Source organism: Bos taurus, chromosome 26, assembly GCF_002263795.3.
Source record: "Bos taurus isolate L1 Dominette 01449 registration number 42190680 breed Hereford chromosome 26, ARS-UCD2.0, whole genome shotgun sequence".
NCBI classification, from domain to species: Eukaryota; Metazoa; Chordata; class Mammalia; order Artiodactyla; family Bovidae; genus Bos; species Bos taurus.
Window position 1 is genome coordinate 35059356 of NC_037353.1, and position 26065 is coordinate 35085420.

At 44.7% G+C, this 26065-nt stretch overlaps 1 protein-coding gene and 1 non-coding gene across 18 annotated transcripts in view; one reads left to right on the forward strand and one right to left on the reverse strand.

Annotated features, from left to right (window-relative positions):
• The window catches only part of ABLIM1 (actin binding LIM protein 1), a 329208-nt gene that overhangs the window by 158653 nt on the left and 144490 nt on the right, over positions 1–26065 (reverse strand). For all 17 annotated transcript variants that reach the window (XM_059882069.1, XM_059882066.1, XM_059882065.1 and 14 more), the window contains one exon: positions 1649–1783. Coding sequence is in view for 6 of the 17 variants with exons in the window: in XM_059882061.1 (XP_059738044.1) it covers positions 1649–1783 (135 nt within the window). In the remaining 11 variants the exon portion in view is untranslated. Of the gene's footprint in view, positions 1–1648; positions 1784–26065 lie in introns of those variants that run through there.
• On the forward strand, positions 14180–14251 carry TRNAC-GCA (transfer RNA cysteine (anticodon GCA)). The gene has a single exon. It is a non-coding gene; the product is annotated as a tRNA-Cys (tRNA).

The window sequence follows — 26065 nt, forward strand, 5'->3', positions numbered from 1 at the left end:
TCTCCATCACAGCATTTATTATTCACTATCCTGCGTGCACATGCTCAGTCGCTCAGTCGTGTTGGACTCTTTGAGACCCCATGGACTGTAACCCACCAGGCTCCTCTGTCCCTGGAATTTTCCAGGCAAGAATACCTGAGTGGGTTGCCATTTCCTACTCCAGAGGATCTTCCTGACCCAGGGACTGAACCCAGGTCTCCTGCATTGCAGGCAAATTCTTTACCATCTGAGCCAGTATCTCTTGAAATACCCCCACGAGTTCCTTGACACATGGAGTATGTATTTCATTAACATTGACAAATTGGATATATAACTCTTGGACCAGTAGATTCCAAGATGCCAGACATCTTAGGAAGTAACAGAGGTTCACCAACAAAACTCCTGCTCACCAATCCTGATCCTGGACAGTTTACTGGTTTAAGTTTGTGCTGTGAACTCTAATTCCTCCACTGCAACCCTTTCCCACCTTCATACTTATCTAGCTCTCCTATAAGATGTTCAGTGTCCTCTTTCTTCCTCCTCTTTCAAAATCCAAGAGTCCATCTCTTCTTTTTATTTCCACAGGCATTTGTATCTTAGGGCTTTCTTTCTAATTGTGGAAAGTCACCTCTGGTCCCATTCAAGGGCCTTGGGACATGGTTACTTTGGGGTCAGAGTCCTCATCACAGTTGAAAAGAAACATAAAGGACAGATAAATAAAGAGGTCCTACCGTATAGCACAGGGAACTATACTCAACATCCTGTGATAAACCGGAATGGAAAAGAAGATGACAAATAATGTATAACTGAATCATTTAGCTGTACAGCAGATATTAACGTCACATTGTAAATCAACTATGTCATGTCTGAAAGGGACCCTTGAGAGTTCCTTGGACAGCAAGGAGACCAAACCAGTCAATTCTAAAAGAAATCAGTCCTGAATATTCATTGGAAGGACTGATGCTGAAGCTGAAACTCCAATACTTTGGCCCCCTGATGCAAAGAACTGACTCATTGGAAAAGACTCCAATGTTGGGAAAGAGTGAAGGCAGGAGGAGAAGGGGGCGACAGAGGATGAGATGGCTGGATAGCATCACCAGTTCAATGGACATGACTTTGAGCAAACTTTGGGATATGGTGAAGGACAGGGACCTGACCCGCTGCAGTCCATGGAGTCGCAAAGAGTCACACACAACGTAGCGAGTGAACAGCAACATGCCGTGTCATGTCCGTGTCTCAGTCACGAAGTCATGTCAAACTCTTTTGCAACCCCCTGGACTGTAGTCTGCCAGGCTCCACTGTCCATGGAATTTTCCAGGCAATCAAATGTACTTCAATAATATTTAAATGTTTTTTCAATTTTTTTAAAGAACTATAAAGCACAAAACACAAAACTTCATTTCATTGCTCTTTCACAGTTAGTCTTCCCTCTCAGGATGAGGAATCTCAGTGAACACCCAAAGGCCTGTGTACCCCTGGTCTTGGGGCTGGGGCAAACTCAGTATTCCCCTTAACTTCAGTCTATTCCTGAATTAGAGAAGGTGAACAACTTCAGGACTTAGGAGCACATTCAATTATCAACTGGTATGGAGTTAGGGAGATGGGGCTGCCTCCAAGACAAGCAGTGACCGTGACACGCCACGTCTCCAGGAAGCCAGAGGTGCCTTACCTTTGCAGGTGAAACATTTGATGTGGAAATGCTTGGTCTGGACCCGAAGCACTTCCCCTTTGCACGGCTCTCCACATTTATGGCAGTGAATGACAGGCTTCTCTGATGGGTGGTGAGGGTCCTGAGGGTGGGCCACTGAAAGAAAAACAGGAAAGATCTATGTGAGTAGAAAGCATTCCTACAAAAGGAGTCATTGTGGGTGGGCATAAACATGCCCATAATTTTAGTATCAAATGAGCCACATATTGATTCAACAAGCACCAATGGAGCCCCTGCCGCCATGTCATAATCATGGGGATACACAAAGCAAAAAGAGCATTGTGGCTGTAACAGTCCACTGTTGGGGAAAATGCTTATTTCCCTGGGAGCCAGCACTCTTCTCTCTTCTTCCCAAACATCTCGAGGACTATGTATTAAATTTTTGAGTCATTAAGTACATAATCTTGCTTGGTTCAATATGGTGTGATATGTACCTATCTTGATTTAGAAAATGCCTTTGAGCCAGGAGTTCACTGCAGACTGTAAGTTCCCTGAGAATGGGGACTAGTTATTAATAAAGTTCATATATTGTTTCTCCCCACTGGGACTCCTCTTCCCTTCTCCTAGCTCCTCAGAACACAGCAGAGCACTCGTGCACAAAAGGGGCTCAGTCAACATTTATTTCCTTCTTAGCAGGCACTGGCTAGTTCCTCGTCTACCAGACAGTCATTCCTCCTCTTCATTTGGCAGCTCACGGAACCTGTTGGAGGTCTATTGTGAGCCTCCCATTGTGTGCACTGGAGAAGGAAATGGCAACCCACTCCAGTATTCTTGCCTGAAAAATCTCATGGACAGAGGAGCCTGGTGAACTAAAGTCCATGGGGTCACAAAGAGTTGAACATGACTAAAGTGACTTAGTACACATCATGCGCACGGTTCCCGGTACACACTGCAGGTAGTCATTAAAGAAAAAATCAATTAGAAACTGTGTGGACGTCTCTGAACCTCAGACTCCTCTCCTGTAAAATAAGCGGGGTCGGATCTGAGGCTCTTTCCAGGCTCTACAATCATATGATGGGGTTTATAGGGATTATTCTTTCAGTTTCCAGAGTGTAGCCTTCAGAGAATGGAAGTTGTTGTGACCGCCCCGCCCCAGGACAGGATTGCAGGCTCCCCTGACAAAGGACCAAGAGGGAAGACAGCAAGAGGCCACCTGTGACTTGATGCTACCCAAGGGTCTTCACTGAACTTGCCGTTTGTTCAGCCAGAGAATTCAGAGAGGCATTTTTCGCTAGTAAATTCCCCTTTTTCTGATTTGGGTCCTCAGAAGGAGGAATCATGCAATATATAAAAACGTATTGCATAAGTACCGACATGAGCATGATAGGGGATAAGAACAGTGAGCCTAAAATTAATCAACCAGCACAAAGAACAAAGGTCATTTTTTTTTCAAACAGTAAAACCGGGTTGGACGTGGTGAGACAGGGGGGTGTGGGCAGGTATTGCTGAAACTGAACTGCGAAATCACCTCCCAGCAAGGAGCTCTCCGTAACACACCAAGTATAATAGTTCATTGTTTCTCTCGGACCACTGTACCGTTCACATTTCGCCTGGAAAGAGCTTGAGCAAGACAGTCCAAATAGTCCATTACTAGCTAGATTCTCAGGAACAAGGTTCTTCTTGTGAGACTGAGACTAGGAGCAGCTGTAGCTTCGGGTTCAACACCTGATCTGAATTTTCTGCACTGGACCCTGAAGCGTTTGGCAAAGGTGTCAACATCATGATACCCCTGCGTTTCCCTGCTGGGGTCTCTCCTGGAAACCTATATTCACAACCGAAGTCAGTCCTGCCTGAAGGAATTAAGAAGGGACAGGCTTCCAAGATCTCTAAACAAGCACTGACTTCTAAAGTGATGTGCAGTAAGGCCAAAAACCGATTGATCTGGGCATTAAAAAAAAGCTTCCCATAACACTGTCTGCTTTATGCAAGGTTTTTCATGTGTTTGTTTCAAATTCTTGCTTCCAGTACAAATGGAGGAAAATAATATTTATTCAGCATCTGTCTCCAAGTGCCAGGCTCCCCTGTCGGTGAGGTGCTTACACGTGTCATTTTATTCCATCCTCACCACCCTCTCTCAGTAAGGTGGGTAATACTGTTCCCATTTCACAAATGAGGAAACCGAGCCTCAGAGAAGCTGAGCAGCCTGCTCAAAGAATAGTAAGTAGAGGCGCAAAGATCCACACCCAGGCCTTTCTGACTCCCAAGCTCATGTTCTTCCTGGGCCATTTGTCTAAATCAGAAATTATTATAAGCCCAGCAATGACTGTTGTAAGTTGGGCAATAATTTATTTAGGTGGGCTCAAGAGCTGTTTCAAAGCTACAACTAGGACTTGGCTTGTAAAGGCTTATACACTGTGTATGGTAAAATATTGCTTGCTGGGCATGGTACCCAGATGGTGATCCTCAAGATAGTGCTGCTGATCCCCTTTAACAGAACCCCCCGTGTCATGTATTAAAAATGCAGATTCCTCCATGCACCCCAGTGTTCACTGCAGCACTATTTACAATAGGTGGGACATGGAAACAACCCATGTCAATCAACAGATGAATGGTTAAAGATGTGGTACATATACACAATAGACTATTACTCAGCCATTAGAAAGAATGAAATAATGCCATTTGCAGCATCATGAATGGGCCTGGAGATTATCATATTAAGTGAAAGAAGTCAGACAGAGAAAGAGAAATAACGTATGATATCTCTTACATGTGGAATCTGAAAAGAAATGATACAGATGACTTACAGACTTATTTTCCTTAAAGAAACCAACTTACAATTCCCAGCGGGGAAGGATGGGGGAAAGGGATAGTTTGGGATGGACATGTACACACTGCTATATTTTAAATGGATAATGTATAAAGTCCTGCCTCCCAGGTGGCTCAGTGGTAAAGAATCTGCAATGCAGGAGACTCAGGTTCCATTCCTGAGTTAGGAAGATCCCTTGGAGAAGGAATTGGCAACCCACTCCAGTATTCTTGCCTGGGAAATCTCATGGACAGAGGAGCCTGGTGGGTTATAGCCCATGGGGTCTCAAAAGAGTCAGACATATTTAGTGACTATGACAACAAGGTCCTACCAAAGGCACAGGGAACTCTGCTCAATGTTATGTGACAGCTGGGATGGGAGGGGAGTTTGGGGAAGAACGTATACATGTATATGTGTGGCTGAGTGCCTTTGCTGTCCACGTGAAACTATCACAACATTGTTAATTAGCTATTAATTAGCTAATTAGCTATCACAACGTTAGTTAATCAGCTATTACCAATATAAAATAAAAAGTTAAAAAATAAATAAAAATGAAGATTCCTCAACCCCACTGAACTAGGGGTTAAAGTCAGGAGACCTATCATTTTAGTAAGCTCCTCAGGTGATTCTACACACTACAGTTTAAGAACGATTGTCCCCACAGAATTCAGACAATATTGGGAAGCAAGTTACAGAGTAGAGTTAGAGTGGAAAAAATTAACCCACAAGGCCATCCATCTCAGAAACAATATTAGAACACAGTGGATCTCTTGACCACGAGGGAGAATGCATTTTTGGATGAGAAACTGCATTGCAGTTTCTCTTGACACTTGATTTTTTTATAACTAAGCAAGCTGGCTAGGCTTGCTGAGTAATGATGAGGGAAGGAAAATATCATTTCACTTCTTGGCTCTCCCCTTTGTCTCAACAAAGGTGCCAGGGCAAAGGCTGGCACCAGTCATAAAGTCAGAATTGGGATCAGCATCTGCATTTTGCAAGCATTTCCCTTTGGAAATATATATTACACTGCGAAATCCTCCATGCCCAGAGATGACCTCTGTTTTCACCCAGGGATGAGTGGAGACTTTATCATTTTACTTACTGCTCCATCCCACATCAGCCTAGGCAGACACATCTCAGAACCACCTACATGTGAAGAAATGGGCTTTGCTTGTTAGAGGACAGAATCCAAAGAGCAAAAGAGACTCAGTACTGATTTCTTCCCAACCCAAATCAGGGTAGAGAAAAGAATGTCTCTCCTTTTTCAAGCTCAATAAAGAGGCTTTACATAACTTCCTTTGGCAGTTTGGTTAATACCAAATGTATGTTCTTTGGCTCAATTCTACATTTTTGAAATATGCTGAGTCAGCTGCAATATAAAAATGACATTAATTCTGTACTCCTCTTATTTGCCAGCTGGCCCTGTTCCTACTTTTTCCTTGATTGCTTCATCTTTCAGAGCCTGGGTGGTCCCTCCTTACTCTACTGATAGGGAAAATGAGGAGCCAAGAGCTTACATTCCTTGCCCAAAGTCAGCCCCAAATTATCGGCAGAGGTACACTTAGCACTTGGACTTCCCAAATCTTTCTATTGTACCAAGTAGTCAGTGGTTCATCCCGGAATTTGGGCAGACATGGTTAAAATTGTCCATGGCTTATCAGTTTGTTGCTACAAAAAGAATAATACAATAGAAAACCTGAAGCATGGTTGTGTATCTCCTTAACAGTGAGGAAATGTGTATGAAGAACCAAGAGTCTGTTTGCCTGAAAAGGTAAAAGGATTCCTCCACTCCGGTTTGGAGGGATTCTGGAGACTCAGTTAAGGCAGCCTATTGCAGGCCTAACGTAAATTTCACACTGCCTCTCACAGTCAAGCGAAGCAGGTTAGCCTTATCGCTGAGACTCTAGCATAGAACAGGAACCACAGTTCCATTAGGCTATGTTACTTTGGAAATGCCTACTGGAGATTACAGGCAATGAGGCTGGGACAGGAAGTGGAGATCACTAAGGAAAACTATCACCTTCAGTGTTGTCAAACAGAGGAAATTATAGCCATAAGAGGAAAGCTAAAATGATTAGGTGGAGTCCTTCCTAATATTCAGAACCAGCTTCACCTCATCTAAGTTCCTCCTATCTAGGGGACAGACCATGAAACTATACCACTAGAATCAGAACATCTGAGAAAGCATATTGGAAATAAAAATCTCTTTAGTGGGTGACTATCATGAGCCTATATGACAGCATTCTTGGTATGCATTATAATTGCCCCAGGCTATCAGAACTATTCACACCCGTCAAGATGGTGGAGTAGAAGGATGTGTGCTCATCTTTTCCTGCGAGAACTCCAAAATTGCAACTGCTGAAAAATGATCAACAGCAGAATGTTGGATCCCACCAATGAAAGATATCCTTTTACTTTGCCCACAAAGGTATGTATGGTCAAAGCTATGGTTTTTCCAGAAGTCACGTATGGATGTGAGAGTTGGACCATTAAGAAAGCTGAGCATTGAAGAATTGATGCTTTTGAACTGTGGTGTTGGAAAAGAATCTTGAGAGTCCCTTGGACTGCAAGGAGATCCAACCAGTCAATCCTAAAGGAAATCAGTCATGAATATTCATTGGAAGGATTGATGCTAAAGCTGAAGCTTCAGTACTTTGGCCACATGATGTTGACTCATTAGAAAAGACCCTGATGCTGGGAAAGATTGAAGACAGAAGGAGAAGGGGATAACAGAGGATAAGATGGTTGGAAGGCATCATCAACTCAACTGACATGAGTTTGAGCAAGCTTCAGGAGCTGGTGATGGACAGGGAAGTCTGGCATGCTGCAATCCATAGGGTTGCAAAGAGTTGGACATGACTGAGCAGCTGAACTGAACTGATTTGAACTATTCAGAGTCTCCCAGGTAATATATTCCCCCTCCCAATTGCCCTTCCCTCTCATTAGCACCATCAGTCTCTCCACCAGCCTTTGAAACCACATCAGGCTTGATGGTTTTCAAAACCCTTCCATCTGCATTATCTCAAGTCACTCTCGCAGGAGACTTATGAGGTAGGAAGAGCAGTAACAGTCAAGCCCATTTTTAAAATAGGCAGACTGAGACTCAGAGGGACAATATGCCTCACCCAAGGTGACACAGCCATGAAACAGAGTTGGCAATAAACCAATGCAGTGCTCTTTACGCCCAAACAAGCCCCTAATCACTGATGCTTGGAACCTCTCAGTCATCCTGAGTCCACCCTCTCATTCATCCCCCAGGAAATTCTGTCCACCCTCCCATCCTTTAGTCATCCCTTTGCTCACCACATAAATCCAGCCTTCAACCCCTTTCTCAAGATTGCTGAGAGTTCCCAGCAGCTTGGCTGTTTTGTCTTCAATGTGGCCTTGGAAGTGTAGGTCACTCAAAGAGGTGGACATCACTCCCCACTCCTTAAGCTCAGGCTGTGCTTGGTGACTTCATTCCAGAGTGGACAGTATGGAAGAGGGGTGGGAGAGAACCTTTACAGTGAACAAATTTGAAAAGCACTACCTCACCTGGGTGATCGAGGTCAACATCAACAATCAACATCATGTTGAGAGTGTGTACTTCTGATATGATGTCATGACAACTGGCACTTTTCCCCCATGACCTTCTTTCCCATAAACTTCATAACCCTAGTCTAATCATGAGAAAATCCCCCAAATGAGGGACTTTGCACAAAAACCTGATTAGTACTCTTCACAGTCATCAAGATCATCAAAAACAAGAAGGAAAGTCACATTGGCGCAGCCAGGAGGAGCTGAAAATGACACGATGACTAAATGCAGTATGGTGTCCTGGATGGAATCCCAGAACAGGAAAAAGACATCAGAAAAAAACAAGAAAATACAAATAAAATGCAGACTTAACAATGTGTCAATCTTGGTTCATTAATTATTACAAAAGAATTATGTTAATACAAGATGTTACTCACATGGAAAACTAGTATATGGAAACTATTATTTTCTCAAATTTTCTGTAAGTCTAAGACTGCTCTAAAAATAAAATTTATTAAAATAAAAACAAAATAACTTCCATTATTTCTCTTAGTCCCAATCTATCAAATCTAAAGTTCTTGGTACTATTTCAGAGATCTTCAATAACATGACCCATGATAGCTATTTAGATATCTAAAAAGGGACTACATTTGTTAAGTACTTCTCACTGTGTTGATTGGTTCTGAACACTAAAGTCCTCTGCTGTCCATTTGTATGAATATACAAAGCCTCTTTAATGAGGCCTCCTGACTACTTCCTGATCTTCATCTTCCTTGCCTTCACTCACGTCATATGCCTCACTTAGAATAACTTCTCCTTTCCTCATTTGCTTGCTCCTTGGAAGAAAAGTTATGACCAACCTAGATAGCATATTAAAAAGCAGAGACATTACTTTGCCAACAAAGGTCCGTCTAGTCAAAGCTATGGTTTTTCCAGTAGTCATGTATGGATGTAAGAGTTGGACCATAAAGAAAGCTGCTCACTGAAGAATTAATGCTTTTGAACTGTGGTGTTGGAGAAGAATCTTGAGAGTCCCTTGGACTGCAAGGAGATCCAACCAGTCATGACTATTTATTGAAAGAACTGATGCTGAAGCTCCAATACTTTGGCCACCTGATGTGAAAAGCTGACTCATTAGAAAAGACCCTGATGCTGGGAAAGATTGGAGGGCAGGAGGAGAAGGGGACAACAGAGAATGCAATGGCTGGAGGGCATCACCGACTCAATGGACATGAGTTTGAGCAAGCTTCAGGAGATAGTGAAGGACAGGGAAGCCTGGTGTGCTGCAGTCCATGGGGTCACAAAGAATCAGACACGACTGAGCAACTGAACAACGCCTCATCCGCTCAAAGCCAACCTGACACACAAGGCCTAGTCCACATCCTGGCTCTTATCTGAAGCTATCACTGTACTTCATATTCATAAAATATTTCATCCTCCTCCAAGTCCTAAAGCACTAAATACCTGCACTGTTGTCCAGCATTTAATTGTCTCTTATTTTGTGTTTGCTTTTGCTTCACAATGCATCAGTCCTGACCCTATAAAATCCCAAGCTCAGTGTTCAATTTCTCCAGATTTTTGGGATTCTTCTGATATCAAATAACCTGAGTTGCTCTCTCTGTGCTCCTCAGTTCAATTTTTAGATCAGGGAAAACAGGGTTACCATTCAATACCACTACTGAGGTACCTCCCCCATGAAGCTAGAGACTCCTGAACATATGACATCACAAGGTCACTCTGTAACACTATTCTATTATTGCAACAAGAAGAATTTATTGAACACTTACTATGTCCAAGGCCCTGTCATAACTGTTTTATCCCGGCAATGACAGATAATCTTACAACTGCCTTTTGGGGGGAGTTATTTCATTATTCCTGTTTTGCAGAGCAGAATACCAAAGCAAGGAGTTCAAAACCTTGTTTGAGATCACTCAGCAAGGAAGTCTTCCGACTCCAAAGCCCAGGCTCTGAAGCACTGAGTAGGGGGTTTCCACAGGAAAGTCTTGTGCAGCCTAGACGGAAACCACGCTAGTGTGATGTATTAGATTCTGATTACACAGTTCAGAAATGCTGAATACCCAGCTGCATGAGAATCCCAAAGGTAACACCTGCTAGTAAATAAGCAGATGGGAAATAGCACTTCAAATACCAAAAGTTATTCCAGGCTGCAGTGATTTACGGGAAAAGAACACTTGCAGGGGAAGGGGAACAGACTGAGGAAAAGCAACCCGACTTCAGGAGGACACTGCCTCCGCTCTGAGCAGAGGTCTGGGCTGGAAAATTGTCTCTGGTTAGGACTGGTCTGGATTTGCAATCACACAATGATATTCCGCTGGTGAGCTTGGTTTCTTCCTAAAGCCAGGAGTCCTGTTCTCCCGGGAGTCTACATTTCAGAGAGACGGATTTTCTCCTAAGAATACTTTCTAAGCTTTACTGCCTTGTTGCTGTTGAGTCACTAAGTCGTGAAATGAAGTCGCTCAGTCGTGTCCGACTCTTTGCAACCCCCTGGACTGTAGCCTACCAGGCTCCTCGGTCCATGAAATTTTCCAGGCAAGAGTATTGGAGTGGGTTGCCATTTCCTTCTCCAGGGGATCTTCCTGACCCAGGGATCGAACCAAGGTCTCCCGCATTGCAGGCAGACGCTTTACCATCTGAACCACCAGTCACATCTGACTCTTTTGCGACCCCATGGACTGTAGCCCACCAGGCTCCTCTGCTCATGGGATTTCCCAGGCAAGAATACTGGAGTGGGTTGCCATTTCCTTCTCCAAGGGATCTTCCTGACCCAGGGATCGAACCCGCATCTCCTGCATCGGCAGGTGGATTTTTTACCACTGAACCACCAGGGAAGCCCTTCTACCCCCAGTTCCCACTTAATTGTAAACGCGTATCACACAGATGTGTTCTCCCCGTCCTACCACTTCTCTCCACCTCCTACTCCCTTTCTTGATGCTAGAGTGGCACTATTATTGAGCCTAGGAATCAAGAAACTCAAGAGTTTAAATAAATGCATAGAGTGCTTAATTCATAGTTTACCTAAAAGTCTATTTCCTGCTGTGGCAAATGGTAGTTACAGGAAGCTACCCACGGTCACTGTGTCGTTAGTTACCCAAAATGATCCTTCTCTTGAACTGGCTTCCGTGACCTAATTTTCTCCCACTACGTTAGTCTGGTAATCAGGATTATTATTTGGCACAAAGCACAGGGCTGCCTTAGCACAAACCCTCCCAGCGAGCAGTCAGACAGCTCTAACTTTCTGCCACTTTGGGCTTTCCACTTGTAAGAGGTCCCAGTATCTGACGTTTCTTTTCTGAGCCAATGCCATAAGGCCTCTGCTATTCTTCCCAACATAAAAGACACCGTCAGCCATGGGGCAGCTGGGATCCTGATTATAGAAACAGCCCAGGCTCTAATCCAGTTAATCTGATTCCCCCAAGGCAAAGAGGTGCTAGGATAATAAAAATTCAGCTAGAAAACTTCCTCTGTGTAAATCATAGGATGCTTCTACCCTGCCATGCTAGCCCTGTCTTTTACATATAAAGGTTAATCTTAGAAGGGGTTTAACATCAGCTTGGGTGTCTTATCCTCCTGCTTCTAAAAGACTGACTCCCTCGACACACCTTTTGGTTGAGATGACTCACTTAAGGCAACACCCTTCTTTGACCTCTCCTAGTCCATCTCTGCGGAGGAGGCAATGGCACCCCACTCCAGTACTCTTGCCTGGAAAATCCCATGGACGGAGGAGCCTGGTGGGCTGCAGTTAATGGGGTCACCAAGAGTCGGATACGACTGAGCGACTTCACTTTCACTTTTCACTTTCATGCATTGGAGAAGGAAATGGGGACCCAGGTTCTTGCCTGGATAACCCCAGGGATGGGGGAGCCTGGTGGGCTGCCGTCTATGGGGTCGCACAGAGTCGGACACGACTGAAGTGACTTAGCAGCAGCAGCAGTACCAGTCCATCTCTGACAGCACTGAGTGATTTCACTTCGAAGCACAGTCATGGGTATAAAGCCCCACCTCTCCTCTTGAACAGTAATTAGAAAGGACCTTGGGTTAGCAGTTAGGAGACTCCCAATCCTGCCTCGCCTGCCATGTGCCTCCACTGCCCCGAGGCCACACAAAAGGGCTTAAGAATACCTCACAGGGTGGAAATGGAGACATGAGGTCATCTTCTCATGGGAGCCCCCACAGAGTTGGCCTGACACGTCGATGCCCGAGTCAGCTGAATGTCGGGAGAGGCAGTCACCAAGCCCTATGAGCAGTAATTGCTAAAGTATAATAAAATTCCCTGCTGAAATGTGATACAGCCTTTTAAGGTCACCCAGGGCTCTCAAATTGTCCCTGTACCAGCAATTCCATTTAGAAATGGATCAAGTCGAAAGATTGGGCTGTGACTTCAGCCTGAAGCCTGCTGCCAGAACACCACATCTTTTTGGACTGCTGGAAGAGCCACCTCTGTGCTGACTCTGAGATTGGGACGGATGCTGGCCCCCCTGGGGCCATTGAGGGTACTCAGGTGAAGACTGAGGGTCATAGGCTATCAGCATTTAGGCCTCAGGCCCTGGGATGGGGTTTAACTTTAGGCCTGAAATCACCATGGCCTTCACCTACTAATTCCAAATCCAGACACTTAAGAGGGGTTTAAAAAAACAAAGAACCAAGAAGTTGATTCAGGACCAGGATGCTTCCCAGCTGTGTTTGCCTTTTTGATTTTTGGCTACTTCTACTTATTAGTGCATTCGGAATTACTAATTCATTAAACAGTATTTTAACAGCCACTATGGGGGTGGGACCTTTCTGTCTAGTTAGAAAAACACGTTTTTTGGACTTCCCTGGTGGTTCAGACAGTAAAGCGTCTGCGGGAGACACGGTTTCAATCCCTGGGTGGGGAAGATGACCTGGAGAAGGAAATGGCAACCCACTCCAGTATTCTTGCCTGGAAAATCCCATGGACGGGGGAGCCTGGTAGGCTACAGTCCATGGGGTCGCAAAGAGTTGGACACGACTGAGTGACTTCACTATTACTTTCACTTTCATGGAGAAGAAAGTAGGGAAAACCACTAGACCATTCAGGTATGACCTAAATCAAATCCCTTATGATTATACAGTGGAAGTGAGAAATAGATTCAAGGGATTAGATCTGATAGACAGAGTGCCTGAAGAACTATGGACAGAGGTTTGTGACATTGTACAGGAGGCAGGGATCAAGACCATTCCCAAGAAAAAGAAATGCAAAAAGGCAAAATGGTTGTCTCAGGAGGCCTTACAAATAGCTGTGAAAAGAAGAGAAGCAAAAAGCAAAGGAGAAAAGGAAAGATATAAGCATCTGAATGCAGAGTTCCAAAGAATAGCAAGGAGACATAAGAAAGCCTTCCTCAGCAATCAATGCAAAGAAATAGAGGAAAACAACAGAATGGGAAAGACTAGAGATCTCTTCAAGAAAATTAGAGATACTAAGGGAACATTCATGCAAAGATGGGCTCGATAAAGGACAGAAATGGTATGGACCTAACAGAAGCAGAAGATATTAAGAAGAGGTGGCAAGAATACACAGAAGGACTGTACAAAAAAGATCTTCATGACCAAGATAATCACGATGGTGTGATCACTCACCTAGAGCCAGACATCCTGGAATCTGAAGTCAAGTGGGCCTTAGGAAGCATCACTATGAACAAAGCTAGTGGAGGTGATGGAATTCCAATTGAGCTATTTCAAATCCTAAAAGATGATGCTGTGAAAGTGCTGCACTCAATATGCCAGCAAATTTGGAAAACTCAGCAGTGGCCACAGGAAAAGGTCAGTTTTCATTCCAATCCCAAAGAAAGGCAATGCCAAAGAATGCTCAAACTACCACACAATTGCACTCATCTCACACGCTAGTAAAGTAATGCTCAAAATTCTCCAAGCCAGGCTTCAGCAATACGTGAACCGTGAACTTCCAGATGTTCAAACTGGCTTTAGAAAAGGCAGAGGAACCAGAGATCAAATTGCCAACATCTGCTGGATCATCAAAAAGCAAGAGAGTTCCAGAAAAACATCCATTTCTGCTTTATTGACTATGCCAAAGCCTTTGCCTGTGTGGATCACAATAAACTGTGGAAAATTTTGAAAGAGATGGGAATACCAGACCACCTGACCTGCCTCTTGAGAAATCTGTATGCAGGTCAGGAAGAAATAGTTAGAACTGGACATGGATCAACAGACTGGTTCCAAATAGGAATAGGGCTTCCCTGGTGGCTCAGATGGTAAAGCATCCGCCTGCAATGCGGGAGACCCAGGTTTGATCCCTGGTTTGGGAAGATCCCCTGGAGAAGGAAATGGCAATACACTCCAGTATTCTGGCCAGGAGAATCCCATGGACAGAGGACCCTGATAGGCTACAGTCCATGGGGTCGCAAAGAGTCGGACACGACTGAGCGACTTTACTTTCTTTCACTTATTTAACTTATATGCAGAGTACATCATGAGAAACGATGGGTTGGGTGAAGCACAAGCTGGAATTAAGATTGCCAGTAGAAATATCAATAACCTCAGATATGCAGATGACATCACCCTTATAACAGAAAGTGAAGAAGAACTAAAGAGGCTTTTGATGAAAGTGAAAGAGCAGACTGAAAAAGTTGGCTTAAAGCTCACATTTGGAAAACTAAGATCATGGCATCTGGTCCCATCACTTCATGGCAAATAGATGGGGAAACAGTGGAAACAGTGGCTGACTTTATTTTGGGGGGGCTCCAAAATCACTGCAGATGGTGATTGCAGCCATGAAATTAAAAGACGCTTACTCCTTGGAAGAAAAGTTATGACCAACCTAGACAGTATATTAAAAAGCAAAGACATTACTTTGCCAACAAAGGTCCGTCTCATCATGGGTATGGTTTTCCCAGTGGTCATGTATGGATGTGAGAGTTGGACTATTATAAAGAAAGCTGAGTGCCGAAGAATTGATGCTTTTGACCTGTGGTGTTGGAGAAGACTCTTGAGAGTCCCTTGGACTGCAAGGAGATCCAACCAGTCTATCCTAAAGGAGATCAGTCGTGGGTGTTCATTGGAAGGACTGATGCTGAAGCTGAAACTCCAGTACTTTGTCCACCTGATGCAAAGAACTGACTCATTGGAATAAAACCACCATGTGACCCAGCATTCCCACTATTGGGCATATATCCTGAGAAAACCCTAATTGAAAAAGACACTTGTACCCCATTGTTCATTGCAGCAGTATTTACAATAGCTGGAACATGGAAGCAACCTAGATGTCCACTGACAGATGAATGGATAAAGAAGCTGTTTTACAAATATACAATAGAACATTACTCAGCCATAAAAAGGAACATATCTAAGTCAGTTCTAATGAGGATGAACCTAGAGCCTATTATACAGAGTGAAGTAAGTCAGAAAGAGAAAAACAAATATCATATATTAATGCATATATATGGAATCTAGAAAGACGGTCCTGATGAACTTATTTGCAAGGCAGCAGTGGAAACACACACATAGAGACCAGACTTGAGGACACAGTGGGGAAGGGGAGGGTGGGACAAACTGAGAGAGTAGAATGGAAACATACACATTACCACATGTAAAACGGATAACCAGTGGGAATTTGCTGTGTGACTCAGGGAGCTCGAACTGGTGCTCCTGACAACCTAGTGGGGTGGGATAGGGTGGGAGGTGGGAGGGAGGTTCAAGAGGGAGGGGACATATGTATACCTGTGACTGACTCATGTTGATGTATGGCAGAGACCAACACAATATTGTAAAGTAATTATTCTCCAATTGAAAATAAATAAATTTTTTTAAAATAGAAAAATAGTATTTTAGACAAACTAATGAATGTAGGTAACATGCGTACGCCTAGATTAACCTCACTGAGCCCTTGAGCACCAAGGGTGGTGAGCCGTTTGGCTCCTGCTGCTGCAGAGAGCTGGCTGCACAAGGCTCTGCCCAACTGCGTGCTCAGTGACTTCTTCTTAGTAGCTTGAAGTCAGCCACGGGGAAGGTATTTACACCCCAGAAATCAGCAAACTTAACAAATCAGGGCTTTGCCCTGTGCCTACTCCCAGAGTCTGCTGTTACATGTTTACTAACACAGCCCTGTGCCCGAGGTTTACCTGCTAGGAAACAGCAACACGAGGCTTTCAATTCACGTGGCGGTAAATTTCAGAAACAAGATTTGAATCCTCTCTGAAGTGGCCTTCCCACTCCTGCTCTGTGTGAATAAACACCCACCGTCACCTTTCCCTGGGTCTCTCGTGGGTCTGCACACCCAAGAGGAGGAGGAAAGCAAAGGACCTGAGTTCACAGCATCCAACGTGCAGAGTCAGACATGATCTTACAAACACTGGGACTGCTCTTTCGGTGTTTAGGCTCCTTCCAGAAATGAAGTTCTGACTTGTTCAGGCTTTCTGTATGACATAACTCTGCCCAGTGTTACCTTTGCAAGAAAAGGCAAACACACATAATCTATACTTGTCATCTTGCCAGGTATTTTCCCAGGCACCCAGGTGACAGAGAATCTGACCCTGAGTGGTTTGATCATTCTCTCATTTAACTTCAGAGATTCATCCACAGGAGTGGGAGAAAAGAGATTATTTCCTGAAGTTTAGCAAAGCTCAGACCTAGTAAAATCTAACACCGGGACAGAAAGAAATATATTTGAAGTTCAACATGGGACCAGGGAAGAGGACAGAGAGACATTAAATAAATACTTCCACTAAAACTCCTAAATTCCAACACTTGGGAAATAACTTCTTATCTACAGTCAACAAATAGTGAGCATGTGAGAGCCGCTGTGTGTGCTGTGCTGTCCCAGGCCTTCTGGGGAACTGTGGAGACAGACCACCCAGGCCCTCCCCAGTGCTGTGCACAGCACACAGGAAGCTGATCAATGCAGAGAGAACATGCTGTCCTGGGAGGTTAGGACAGCCTTCTGATCTAGGCTAGGACTTCGGAGGGCTTCCCTGGTGGCTCGGCTGGTAAAGAATCCGTCTGCAGTGCGGGAGACCTGGGTTCGATCCCTGGGTTGGGAAGATCTCCTGGAGAAGGGAATGGCAACCCTCTCCAGTATGTGGCCTGGAGAATTTCAGGGACTGTATAGTCTGTGGGGTTGCAAAGAGTCGGACACGACTGCAGACTTCTGAAGAGAGAAGCACAGTAGGTTGGGACAAAGAGTTGGAGAGTTTCAGGGAATTTGAGACCATGGTGTGGGCAGAAGGTGAACAGTGACAAGGGAGGATGTTTTAAGGGGAGGGAGAGTGGGAGCCAGGCCTGGAGGTGGGAGAGCCATGGCTTGTTGGGCAGCCTTTTGACCCAGAGGCTTCATGGGCAAAAGCAATGGAAGGTGAAAATGACAGCCCTTCTTCCAAGATATTCATGTAAATCCCAGACACTGGCCTCAAAGAGTTTACAATTTAATCAGGTAGGGTAGGTGGAAGGAGGTAGAGGAAAGGAGAGACAGTCAGATAAGGAGACAGAGAGATGGAGAAAGAGAAAGAGTGTGAATGGAAATACAAGGTAGAGAGTAAATCGTGTGCTGCAATAAAAGTGTAAATTGAGAGAGAAACCAGAAAGTATCCTCTCAGCTGGGCCTTTAAGAAAGGGTAGGTGGCAGGATTTAAGTGAGTAGGAGGGAAGAGTAAGGCATCGTAGACAATGGAGGGGTGGGTTGGGGTATGTTTGGGGACCATCAGGACACCTGGTTTGGCTTAAACATAGTGAGCAAAGGGCAACATGGAATAGAAGACAGTGAGCAAGGTTCATCCTGGACATCCTTGCAGGGAAGCAAAGGACCAGACTGTGGCTTCCTCATCTCCCCGGGAAGGAGGCAGAGGTGAGTGATAGTATCAGAGTACAGTTGGCCTATTTCTTAGGTGCTGAGTTAGGACTATCTCGCAGCTCGCAGTGCAGGCAAATTGGGAGCCATGCGCTATGACACGATGGCTCTCAGGGAGGGGTCCCCTCTAGCCGTGAGATGATCACAACCTGGATTCTGGTCGGACAGACCTCATGTGAATCCAGGTTCCACCCCTCTTAGCTCTGTGATCTTGAGACAAGTTACTTTTCTTCCCCAAGCCTTACTTTCCTCCTCTGTAAAATGGGGATAAATTCTATTCAGACACGAGGATAAATGAGTTAATGTCTATAAAGTGTCTGGCACTTTTCCCAACAGACAGTGAGCATGCCCCAAAGGGAAGCCATGATGTTCCCACAGTGTTTGAGAGAGGGAATAAGGTGAGCTGCAGTTCAAGGTCCTTGATCATAAATGGATAACCATGTGCTCCACCTGAAACATAAATACGCTGAACTTCCAACTCTACTATCTTTTATGACTTTCAGCAACAGACACATGCTCTTGTGCTGGGTAACACCCAGCGAATATTCAGTGCGCTTAATGAATCTTATAACTTTCTGGATCATCATTTCAGTTTAACTTATAAAAACAAAATAGCAGACTTTGTTTTATCAGCATATAATTCACATATCCTAAAATTTAACAGCATATAATTCACATATCCTAAAATCTACCCCTTTAAAGTGTACAACTCAATGTCTTTCGGAATATTCACAGTATTATGTGACCATAACCATAAGTTGTAATTTTGGTATTTTGGGGTACATTTTTATCATCCCCAAAAGAGAACCCACACCCATTAGCAGTCACACCCCACCCCTACTCTGCTTGTGCATGTGTGCTAAGTCACTTCAGTTGTGTCTGACTATTTGTGACACTATGACTGTAGCCTACCAGGCTCCTCTGTCCATGGGATTCTCCAAGAATTAATACTGGAGTGGGTTGCCATGCCCTTCTCCAGGGAATCTTTCCGACCCAGGGATGGAACCCGCGTCCCTTATGTCTACTGCACTGGCAGGCAGGTTCTTTACCAGTATCACCACCTGGGAAGCCCCTCCCCTGTTCAAACCTGGACAACCACCAGTCTATTTTCTGTCTCTATCTATTTTAAAAAGCAGGTCTGACTTGCATCTGTTAGTCTCAGCTTCTCAACATTAGCACAGCAATCAGAAGGAAAAACTGTACATGCACAAACAAGGCTTTTTCAATCCCTCCACACACCCCACCCCTTACTGATGCATGGAATCCTCCCCGCTAAAGTATATCTTTGTTTTCCACCAACACATCCCCACTCTGACAAGTGTCCTCATCATCACTTCATTTCTGCTGCCCTCTTGAGAAAGAGCCCATTAGAAGAAAAAAAAAAAAAATTGAATGAGATACCATCAGACCCAGTTCACATCTCATGTGGGAGTTTTCACAAACACAACTTGCCTAGAGGTATGTAAACACTGGAGATTTGCCAGAAAACTAGAAACAAGAGGATGTACGTCTGAGTAATTAGTTCCTCACCAAGTAGGGTGCTGCTAGGGGCAGTGTGGGCTTTTGACTCATGCATTCAATTCCTTTGTTACAGACCAACTAGAGCGATCTTTTAAGGGCATAATTCAAGCAGATCATACCACCAACTAAGGCCTCTAGGCAGCTTCCGCTGCGTTATCCAAGACACCCTAGGGTAGCCCACAGAGCCCTCCCACCAGTCTGGTCTCTTCTCACGCCCTCTTCACACTGCTCCGCAAGCTCCAGTTCCTGCTCCTTCAAGGTCTCCACCTGCCCTCTCCTTTCCCAGAAGGGGCTCGTCCCCCAGGTATTTGCAGACTGGCTCCTCCTCTTCTGGTCTCATCCTAAAGCAGCTCCCATGCCATCCTTCCGAGAACTCTGCTGGGACCACCCAAGTCGAATCAATCTGCTACTCCCCCCAACTCTGTTTACTTGCTTTATACTTAGCACCGTCTATACATTCTCATTCTTTCTTTCTTTTCTGTCCTCTATTACGAGGTTACTGTCACTGCATTCCCAGGGTCTGGCATAGTTCCTGGCACAAGGTCTGTGCTCTATAAATGTGGGTTCAGTGTGTTCTTTCACATAACATTAGCCTGGTTTTCTGTCTCTTTTCCATAGTAACAGCCTTTGGGTGACATAGAAAGTTGGTTAAATGCCTTGGGTTCGCCAACAGTCTCTATCAATGAGGTAATTTTGAAGATGTCAATAAACCCAACTAATGACATAAGATACAAGACTAGCTTAAATTTCTGACTCAGGAGAAAAAAAAAAAAGCTGAAGGAATGAGCTTACTGGTGGGCCAGTTTCAAACCCACGGTGGCCGAGCTTCTCTCTGAATGAGAACCACACAAAGGAGTGCAATTTCCAGTTGAACTGACCTGAGGCAGGAGCAGAGGTGGCATCAGAGCCTTGGAAAAGCTAAACAAGGGCCTGTCCCCAGAGCATGACATGACAGGACACGATGATGGGAGAAGCCAGCAGGGGCTGCTGCAGAGCGGGTAAACAGCTTCCTCGGCGAGAATCCTGGGCACACCTGGCTTCGAGCCGCAAACTTTTCAGAACAACTGTTCTTACAAAATCCACACATTCTTGCACCAAATTATTATCAGACATCTTGTTTCATTCCACAGGGTGAAGATGAACTAGGATGGGCATCTCGCTTGCCCAGAGGGTTTGAGGCTCAAGAACCCAGCTGGGAGAGGTCCTTAGTGATATTTGATCCCAGGACAGTGGCCATGGGAAGCCACTCGTGCGGTCCTGAGCAGGGTCTCATGACAAAGAGTTACAAATTCTTGCTCTGCTTGAAGTGAACTTTGAAGAGACTGCCCAGCAGGAATGGGTGGTTCCTCAACTCACGCATCCAGCTTTGTTCACTTGCCTGCATCCTCAAACTAGTCTGATCACTGAACTCCATCCCAGGGAAGACATTGGCCCCGTCACACACAATTCCACTCAGTCCAGGATAATAATAATGGCAGCAAGAGCAAGCAACTACTGGCTCTTGCTGTGGGCTTCCCTGGTGGCTTAGATGGTAAAGAATCTGCCTGCAATGCAGGAGACCTGGGTTCGATTCATGGGCCAGGCAGATCCTCTGTAGTATGAAGTGGCAACCCACCCCAGTATTCTTGCCTGGAGAATTCCATGGACAGAGGAGACTGGGGGGCTACAGTCTATGGGGTTGCAAAGAGTCAGACACGACTGAGCAACTAACACTTTCACTTGTTAGGGTCCAGGCATTATTTTAAGACTTTTTGATGTGGACCAGTTTTTAAGTCTTTACTAAATTTGTTCCAGTATTGCTTCTGTTTTCTTTTTCTATTTTTTGGCTGTGAGGCATGTGATATCTTAGTTCCCCAACCAGGGATCAAACCCACACACCCTGCATTGAAAAGTGAAGTCCAAACCACTGGACCACAGGGAAGTCCCCCTGGGCATTCCTTTATTATTTAATATATATTAATTATATATTAATATATAGAGAATATATATTCCTTTAATATTTAATATAAATATTAACTGATTCAATCCTCACAACACCCTATGAAGTTGGTACTACTGATATCATTATTTTCTGATGAGGAAACTGAGGCATGACGGAGCGGGCCAGGATTCAGTGGCTGGCTCCAGGTCACACAATTAGTAAAAGTAGAGTTGGGATCCGAACCCTGGGCAGTGTAGCTGCAGACTCCCGGAAGCAGTCTGCTGCTTCCAGGCAAGCTTACAATATCTCGAAGGCTTTGAGGATAATCTTACAAAGTTATCAAGGTAAATGGAGCAATTGTACTGCAAGGGACAAATGAGAAAGAGATGAACGTATACAGGGAAGGGCTTTACCAGTTCAGCTCCAAACCTGTGTCTCCTGAAAACCCCAGCTGCAGGCAGTTTGATTGCATCTCCGCTCAGCTACAAGTTTAGTTCTCATCGCCTACATTTTAGGTTTATTTTTCTCTGCAAGGAATATTGGGCCATTCCCTTTGGCTCTGGGGTATACACCTACCCTACTATTCTCTACATATCAGTCAGTTCAATTCAGTCGCTCAGTCGTGTCTGACTCTTTGCGACCCCATGAACCACAGCACGCCAGGCCTCCCTGTCCATCACCAACTCCCAGAGTCCACCCAAACCCATGTCCATTGAGTCAGTGATGCCATCCAACCATCTCATCCTCTGTCATCCCCTTCTCTTCCTGCCCTCAATCTTTCCCAGCATCAAGGTCTTTTCCAATGAGTCAGCTCTTCGCATCAGGTGGCCAAAGTATTGGAGTTTCAGCTTCAACATCAGTCCTTCCAATGAACACCCAGGACTGGTCTCCTTTAGGATGGACTGGTTGGCTCTCCTTGCAGTCCAAGGGACTCTCAAGAGTCTTCTCCAACACCACAGTTCAAAAGCATCAATTCTTTGGCGCTCAGCTTTCTTCACAGTCCAACTCTCACATCCATACATGACCACAGGAAAAACCATAGCCTTGACTAGACAGACCTTTGTTGACAAAGTAATGTCTCTGCTTTTGAATATGCTATCTAGGTTGGTCATAACTTTCCTTCCAAGGAGTAAGCGTCTTTTAATTTCATGGCTGCAATCACCATCTGCAGTGATTTTGGAGCCCAGAAAAATAAAGTCAGCCACTGTTTCCACTGTTTCCCCATCTATTTGCCATGAAGTGATGGGACCAGATGCCGTGATCTTCGTTTTCTGAATGTCGAGCTTTAAGCCAACTTTTTCACTCTCCTCTGATCAACTGATCTTCAATTAGCATTTCTGAGCTTTTAACACATGTTACCTCATTGAAATGAATCTTGACAGTAAAGATATGAGATGGGTAGTATGAGTTTTCTCCCATATGTTTTGCTTTTACCGAAGTTTAAGACATTAAGAAGGCTTATATGCATAAAAAGCACAGAGACTGCATGATGGCAATTGCCTGCCTCACTGCTCCTCCCAACCCCTCCGTGCCCACTGTAAGAGAGTGTGTTCAACTTTAGGTGTTTTTCTTGGACTTCATCACTACATTTCTTGGTCTTAAGAAAGTCTTACTGCTATTCTTATTGCTACATTCTTATACTAACTTAGCCACTACTTTTAAACATCTTGTTCCTACTAATATGGCAAAACCACATTCTCAATTAACTGTGGTCAGTGCTTACACGTTGAGAATGTAATTATCATTGTACTAGAACTTGCAGTGCAATCTGTGAATACAGTGTCTTTATTGTACCTTTTTTTTTTTTCTTCTAGATTTTATCATTTCCATGGGTAAAGAATCTGCCTGCAGTGCAGGAGACACAGGAGATGTGGGTTTCATCCCTCAGGAATATCCCCTGGAGAAGGACATGGCAACCCACTCCAATATTATTGCCTGAAAAATCCCATGGTCAGAGGAGCCTGGCGGGCTACAGTCCATAGGGTCTCAAAAAATCAGACATAACTGAGTGACTGAGCATACAGTTCATACTAGCCTAGTTTCTGATGAACAATCCATCACAGTTTTTTTTTTTTTCCTTTTGCAGATCTAATCAATAATTCTTTGCAGTGCTCAAACTTCTCAAATAACTTATCAAACCTCCACACTTGGAGAGAAAAGTGGGTGTTCTCTGCTATTTTCACTGAAGAAAGAAACAGAATCTCACTCAGGTGAAGAGCTTGGCTCTACATCCTCTGGAAAGTGGGGAGTCATGATTCAACTGATACCAACCCCAGCATTCGCTCCCTAGCGTCACTGCCTCTGGGGAAGGAAGACGTGCAGGCCGTGGGCTGCACAACTCCAGAGGGGGCCACTCACCCATGTGAGGATGAGAATGCAGGGAGGCAACCCAGAGGTCCTGTAAAAACAAGGGGACTTCCCATCTCATCTTCAAACTTGCTCCTGATGGTCTGGCACCGCACAGGTAATATCGTATCGGATACTCTCTGGCCTAGCAGACTGCTGCTCTCTGTCTGGCCTTCTTTTTTCATTCATGCTTGTCAGCTGCCTTTTTTTCCACCTGTCTTGCAAAGCTACCATATCTGTGCTGCCTCCCTATGGTCCTGGGCTTTCATAGTAAGCACGACCTTTCCTTAGGGGTCTCTCCATCATGGCTGCTCCTTTCAATGGCGAGAAGGCACTCTTGCACTCTTGCTTCATAGTCTGCGCTCTTTTTGAGTCCTGTTGGATCTTGCAGGAATGCCTCTGACTCAAGATAGGAGTGATGGCAGATACACTCGGAACTCAAAGGATGACCATCCCTTTCCTGCTGCACAGTAGCCTTGCAATGACAGATCACCTCTCAGATATTCCAAGAGAGGGGTGCATGTGTACTAAGTCATTCAGTCATGTCGGACTCTTTGAGACCCTATGGACTGTAGCCCACCAGGCTCCTCTGTCCATGGGATTTCCCAGGCAAGACAACTAGAGTGGGTTGTCATTTCCTCCTCCAGGGGATCTTCCCAACCCAGTGATTGAACCCAGATCTCTTAAGTCTCCTGCACTGGCAGGTAGATTCTTTACCAGAGAGCCACACAATAAAAAAATAGAAGAGACTAGAAAAGAGCAGAGAGTGAAGGTTGAGTATTGCTTCACATGACTTTTTCACTAGCCATCTATATATGTAAGTCTACAAGTCTTTAGTCTTTTTGTGTGCAAATGTGTTTCTTATTGTGGGTAGGCTTGGTGAGCACAGACCACAATTAGACCACAATCAGAAGGTCCTTTGGCTGAGTGCTGCCCACAGATATGTTTTGTTTGGCCTACATGAAGATTTTTTGAAGAGAAAGTTGAATCACTTGCCAACTGTAAGCATCTGGAGATTTTTACATAAAAAAACCTGTTTCTAGTCACTCTTGGAAACTGGAAGGTCTGGCCCTGTGGCCCACATCCCTCTGTTCCTAGTTTTGTGGGAACCAGGATAGAGCAATAGGGTGGCTTTTCCTGTAGAGAAGGCCCTGCTGTCCTGTCTGGCCCCATCTCCACTCATCTAGGTTATCTGCCTGATTCTTAGTGGCATCTGAATGTACAACCTCGGTTCTATCCATCCTCAAATCAACCTGACCTGCAAAGCCCTCCATTTACCCTTCCCCATGGTTACTGCAGTCCCTCATGATTAATGGTAGTTCCTGCCAAACTCAGCTGGCTGCATTTCCTTCACTGCTTCCGTCTTGCCAACTGGAAACCTTTCTCTCGTTTCCCCTTTATTCGTTTGTTGCACTTCTGTTCATCCTTCAAAGCCTAGTCTGCCATGACCTTCCAGGAGAATTAGCCAGCCCCCTGCACTGCAGTCCCACATTAAAGACTTCTTTGTCGCGTACATTTCACACTGTATCATAATTATGTATTTTTGTGTTTATGTTCCTTGTTAGAATGTGAGTGCTCTTAGGTCAAGAATTGCATTTTGTTTCTGTACCCAGATTGCTAATCTCTTATTAGACTCTGAATAAACACTTAAGAATACCCATCTCTCTACCCATACACATCCTTCATCCACTTTTCAGTTCATTCAACATTCACTGAATACTTACCATGGAGCAGACACTGTATAATGGATTTGAACTGAATTAAACACCATCCCTAACAGGAAGAAATTAACAGAACCCTTCAAGGCCAATCTTAAATGCTCCCTTTTCTGTAAAGCCTTTTCTGATTCATTTGAAACACTAACTCTTCCTTCAAACCTCAGCAGAATACCATTCATACTCCTTCTGATCACCTTGTGTTGCTTCTATTTTCAATCAGCACCCCTGCTACCACTGGTAATTCATTAACCTGCTGAAGGCAGGACCTCTTCCATGTATTAGGTTACCCTCGAAATGCCTTGCAGAAAGTAGACCTTTATAAATTTGTGATGTGTTCAAGACACCGGTTGCTATGGCTCACTGCTTCAGGCTGGGTTCTTCACACGTGGGGGACTGGCAACATCTTCCAGCTGAGCAGGAACAGCATCATTGAACCTAGTCCAGCAGATACCATTCCCACCAGTCAGCCCTAAAACTGTTCCCCAGTAGCTGTCCAGACAGGGCTCCCCCACGTGGCAATCCTGCAACACTCATCTAGCCCCACATGCCCCTTAGGGGACCCTCCACAGACCAGGGAGCCCCCAGCGCCTGCCATTTTTCTGAGGGGTATAGCCTCTCTCTCATGTCCTTCCAGAAACTCCGTGTGAAATAACCTTGCTATCTTTTTCTACCATTCTCTGCTTCTTTTAATTTTTCTTAAATTTCTCCCTTCACAGTGTTTCAAAGAGCACTGTGAATACAGATTGTTGAACAATCTGTGGTTCAACAACAACAG